Here is a 5692-nt window from a genome sequence, read left to right as displayed (position 1 = left end):
GTAAGAAAGGGACAAGATGGAGAAGAATGTTGAGAAGAATTGGCATATATGAGAAGCAAATGTTTGGAAGAACATGGAGATCCAGTGTCACTTCGAATAGAGACCATGATGAGAATTTAATTACAGTTGAGAGTCGAAGGTGGTGGAAATGGTAGGGACTAAGAATGAAGGAGGGGGCCACCATGCCTCATTTGTGTGTGTGAGAGGTGTGCATGCCTTTTTCCCAAAAGCCAGAAGGCTTGGCTGTTCCATTACGTCACCACCAAATTTGTTTACTCTTTTTAGTGCCTTGTGGAAACCCTTTAAGATTCGTCATTCGTCTAAGCTGCTACTTCCTCTCTGCCTTCACCGTTTCACACTTTCCTCTCTGCAATCTTTACTCTAACATGTTATGCAAACCTTCCTCATAGATACATAGAAAGAGACCCTTTTGCCGACTGAAACCAAAGCTGTTCACTTTGTGTTGGTTGCCTTCGGTCTCTTTCCGTTTCAGGTTGAGGTGGCACTCCCAACCATTTCCTTGCACCTCTTCCATTTTTTTCCGCCACCTTTTCTCCCAAACCTTTCCCACCAATTCAGCCTAACCGACAGTGAGATCTTGTTCGTCTTATATATCTTGTATTGTTTGCCAGAAACCAAACAGAAGCATGTTTAGGGTTTTATTTTTCTGTGTTACTGTTTTCCTTCTTATTTAAATTACTTTTCCAGAAACAAAAGAGAACTCTTCCTGGCGTTGATCTTCAGACGTTGCCGCTTTCTGTTCTTCTTCTCGTATGCCTTTTTCCTCGGGATCCGATCCCACAAGTAAAAAACACAGGTTGTTTGTTTCTTGTGAGAGAACAAAAAGCTAACAGAAAAAGTCGACGGGTTCTGTTCCCGAGGACTTGTGTTTGTTACTATTTCAACCTTTTTCAGTGCTTTTATTGCGTTGAAAATCTTTGTCTGATTTAGGAGCTTCCTCTATATATTTTGGAGTTAAAGTTGAGACGTATCACCACAGCACCATTTTCATCTCGGTGCACACAAACACCAACTCGTTTTGGAGGAAGATTTGTGACAGAACCACCGTGCTCAGATCTGTGAAGACTAGCTTGATCTGTGAGCTTTCTTACACTTTCTGTCTAAATTCTTTTTTAATTTTCTTTGCTTTGTCTTGAAGCTAAACCCCCTGCACTTTGTGATAAGATATAGAAGTCGCATGGAGACTTCGACATAACCCAAAAAGAGAAGTGTAGAGTGTTCTTACTTTACTGATCTTAAACTCAACATAATGTGAGCAAATTCAAAGGGGTTTGTTTTGATTCGTTTGATTTGCACCTCGTTTTCTCCAACCTCGAAGGAGGCTATTTTGTTTCCTATACATGATCTTGTTTTAGTTTAAGCATATATACTGTTAGACATTATAAGAAGGTTCATGAACTTTATCCCTTTATAAGCATGGGTCATATATTAGTGGCAATCACAATGAGTGACAATCACTTGTATATGTTCATCTAGGATTAGTAAGTCTTGTGCATGTCTCCTATCGCATGTGTGTTGACTATGTGAGTGTTTCGCACGCATAATCATCATGGTCATGCCTTTTCTCCATATATTATATATAGATATTCTATTCTTCTTTTCCAATATATTCGATATGTGATCTAAACTTTAATGCTTTCAACGCACTGTATTGTGTATATGCACATTGGGTTGAGATGTACGGTTAAGTATATGATTTATTCTTTTCCCACCTTTTCTTGCCACAACAGAAAGACTGGAAGAGAGAAGGAAAAAAGGGAGATAATTTAGGGAACTTGACAGTGAAATATAGAAAGAAAAACGAGTTTTAGATTAATGGACTGCGAAAATCTGGGTCACTAAAAGTAATTAAATTTGGGATTAGTGATAAACTCGTTGATTATTATTTAGTTTACTGACTGAAGTAGATTACTGCGTAGCTAATTTATGTGTAAGAGTTTGTTATTTTTCGTACGAGAACCTCAATTTTTCATAAGTTACTATTATATGTTAAAACTAATGAGTGGAAAACCACTTTTAACTCACTCTAATCATGGTTACTGTCAATAAGTTCGGGGAAAACATTATTAAACCAGAAAGAAAGAAAAGGAGCTGAGCAATGCCACACTATTTTTTTTTTTTAATTATTCACGAAGGGTGAAAAATTCAATATAATGATCAACTTCGCCTTGTCAAAGTGCAAGAGAACAGTGTACTGGTATGACAAAAATTCATGTTGCTTGCATATGCATGTAATGTGACATAAGTTTTGGTTGTATGTATATAATTTAACTTGTTAAAGAATATGATAGAAGGCCAAATCTACTTCACCATATTTGCTATCATACTTACTGGATTCAATTTAATTTGCAGGAATCAGCAAAGGAGAACATGGATAGTTTCACTCATGTTCCCCCCGGTTTTAGGTTCCATCCAACGGATGAAGAACTTGTCGATTACTACCTTAGGAAGAAAGTGGCTTCAAGGAGGATTGACCTGGATGTCATAAAAGATGTTGACCTCTACAAAATTGAGCCATGGGATCTTCAAGGTAGTACATAGCATCTAAATTCAAGAGGAGCAGTTTATTGGTGAAAGAAATACTGCTAATTGACTTCTTCATTTTCGTTTTAAACTTTAAAGAGATTTGCAGAATAGGAACGGAAGAGCAAAACGAATGGTACTTCTTTAGCCACAAAGACAAGAAGTATCCAACTGGAACTCGCACAAATAGAGCAACTGCAGCTGGGTTTTGGAAAGCGACAGGAAGAGACAAGGCAATCTATTCCAAACACGAACTGATAGGCATGAGGAAAACCTTAGTCTTTTATAAAGGTCGAGCACCAAATGGACAAAAGTCAGATTGGATAATGCATGAATATCGGCTTGAAACAGAAGAAAATGGCACTCCACAGGCAAGTTCAGTTATAATGAGCAAAAAGAATTGGTGTTAAAAAATTCAGACACCATAAAATATAAATAACCTACTTATCTCAATTACAAGAATCACCATATAGAAAAATAAACAGCAACATTGAGTTCAATTTATAGTCATAGCGTGTTACAATAAATTACTGAAAATCTAAGGCTCTCACGAGATAGTTAAACGTTACTGGGAATTATTTATCCAACGATATAAAAGGAAAGAACACCATGCATGCATGCATATATGCATGTAGCATTTTGAGTATAATTCACCTTTGTTGATGAAACGCTTTTAGATCTGACAATGAGCTAGCCGAAACTTTCTTGTTGGTAATTTTTCTCAACACATCCTCTCGTAAACTAACGACTGTTTTGTCCTTTTTGTATGAATGAAGCAGGAAGAAGGTTGGGTTGTGTGTAGAGTATTCAAGAAGAGAGTAACAACAATGCGTAAAGTGAATGAGCACGACTCTCCCAGTTGGTATGATGAGCAAGTATCTTTCATTCAAGACATGGACTCACCGAAGCAGACCTCTCAATCTAATCTGGTCTACCAGCTTCCCTATCCTTGCAAGAAAGAGCTAGATGTGCCCTACCAGATGCCTCGTGACCACTTCCTTCCACTTCTGGAGAGCCCAAAACTGCTTCAATCTGCTTCAGCCATAACCCCTAATCCCATGGCACCATATCTTCTAGATCATGTCAACCACTCCACCACTCTGCTTCCCTCGTTACTCATACAAGAAGAACATGTTATCGGTCAGCAAATAAACTTACAGACAACCTACGGCAACAGCAACTGCAATGATCAAGCAGTGGATCAAGTAACTGATTGGCGAGTGCTTGACAAGTTCGTTGCTTCACAGCTCAGTCAAGATGGATCCAAAGAAAACGCCTACTCAAACACCTCAGCCAGTATCTTTCACGGAACTGACAGTGGCAATTGCAATGTACAGTTCAGACATTTCGACAAACATGAGATGGTGGTGCCTCAAGAAAATGCCTCAACATCAAACTCCAGCTGCCCAATTGCATTGTGGAAATAGCGACTGCTTCATAAATTGGTTTTGGGTACATACTAATTATAGGTACTTAGCTAAAAACATCTCTTGCAAGTACTGTTTAAGTGCCTGTACATAATAAACGTATAATGAGCAAAACTTTAACTATTGTGGAGCTTCTCGCTCCACTGCATCTATCTAGCTTCTAGCATATATTCAACTGAAAAGAAAGAAAACGAATGGGACGTGATATACTTAGTATAAAAAGCCATATCTATATTTCCCTGAAGATGGAAAGGTTTCAAAGGGTAAAAGTTGCATTGGTGGGTACGCATGCATGACGAGCTCTGCCATGTAAACCGAGGTCCAACGACCACATTCGCTGTTTTCATTGGAGTGACAGGGTGGTCCACATATATATATATATATATATATATATATATATATATATATATATATATATATATATATATATATATATATATATATATATATATATATGTCTGTATGTTACAATTACAACAAAATAGTTATAGAATAAATTGTTCTTTTTTTCCTTTTTACTTTCTTTGTTAATTTGAGCATCCTTTTAACAGGCTATATTTTTACATTGAGGATGGCACATAAAAACTTTTTTTTTGCTAATTAAACATCATTAAACATGAAATTATAAATGATTTAAAATGAATCAACCGGGAAAGTAAAAAATTTACATTTAAAGGGTTTATGAAAATTAAAGATTGCATGTGTAATGTTTTTAAACACCATCAAACATTAAAATATAATAATTTAAAAATGAATACACTACTGAGTATTATATTTATTAGATGTTAAGGGTGTGGAAAAATTAAAGAAATACAATGTAACTATATAAGTTTTGTATAATTTTTTTTATGAACATTATATCTTTCTCTAAGTAAATTTGGACATGGTTTTGTATCTTTGCAGGAGAGAACATATATATAATTCTCTTTTAATTTCTTCATGCTAAAAAAACAAAATAATAATAAAAATTTAATTTTTTTTATTTTGTTTTATCTAAGTTTTATAAATATAGTAAAAAGAGAGATCCGAATGTAAAATCTTAATTATCAATAGAAAAAAGAAATAATACAATTTACATAATCAACATAAGGTTATATATATACAACAAAACATATACCACAAATTTAATAAAAAGGAGAAACAAAATAACTAATTATATAATATTCATATATTTAATTTATTTTAATTCTAATATTAATTAAGTGATATATAGCCTTAGTCTTTTTATATGTTATGCTCTCTTTCCTTGGAAACAAAAGATTAAAAGTATATATAATGATTCATTACGGTCCATGAAGCTTACATACTAAGACATATATATTCTAAAAAGTTAATTAAAATGTATATATATATATATATTATATATATATATATGGGGATCTTGATTTGGCTTGTGTGATAATATATATTTAATGATGAAGCAAGAAAAGAAAGTAGTACTTAACACAAAGACGACAATAGATGGTACCACATATTCTTTGCTCCTAAGTCTCGCAATATATACCCCGCATATGCATCCAAATCTATCTCAGGTTTAGAAGCCAAGCAAAAGTTACACCTATATATAGCCTAGCCTTCATATTCAAAAAACAACAACCTTTCTCTATAATTACTTCTTCGAAGTGCCAACAAATCATGCAAGAAAATTATTACAGCCATCATAGGCATCACAAGTAGTGTCATAATACGTAACTTCAACGCCTTCTAGTACACTCAAACTC

At 34.7% G+C, this 5692-nt stretch overlaps 1 protein-coding gene across 1 annotated transcript; it reads left to right on the top strand.

Moving 5' to 3' along the window:
- The first annotated feature begins 337 nt into the window (after positions 1-337).
- Positions 338-4322, top strand: LOC124822004 (NAC domain-containing protein 7-like). The gene is made up of 4 exons (XM_047293956.2): positions 338-1098; positions 2374-2551; positions 2644-2915; positions 3324-4322. Exons 2-4 carry the CDS (start codon positions 2392-2394, stop codon positions 3969-3971), a joined length of 1080 nt encoding a protein of 359 aa, XP_047149912.1. The 5' UTR covers positions 338-1098; positions 2374-2391; the 3' UTR covers positions 3972-4322.
- The last annotated feature ends 1370 nt before the right edge of the window (positions 4323-5692 follow it).

The sequence above is a fragment of the Vigna umbellata genome, chromosome 3 (assembly GCF_029865625.1).
Source record: "Vigna umbellata cultivar VRB3 chromosome 3, Vumbellata_1.0, whole genome shotgun sequence".
NCBI lineage: Eukaryota > Viridiplantae > Streptophyta > Magnoliopsida > Fabales > Fabaceae > Vigna > Vigna umbellata.
This window is presented reverse-complemented; position numbering and strand designations above follow the sequence as displayed.

Bases quoted from the DNA above. Each gene is read 5' to 3' on its own strand.
- LOC124822004 (XM_047293956.2), top strand. From the start codon at position 2,392: ATGGATAGTTTCACTCATGTTCCCCCCGGTTTTAGGTTCCATCCAACG. The intron at 2,552-2,643 runs GTAGTACATAGC...TAAACTTTAAAG, and splicing joins TGAGCCATGGGATCTTCAAG to AGATTTGCAGAATAGGAACG. The intron at 2,916-3,323 runs GCAAGTTCAGTT...TGAATGAAGCAG, and splicing joins AAGAAAATGGCACTCCACAG to GAAGAAGGTTGGGTTGTGTG.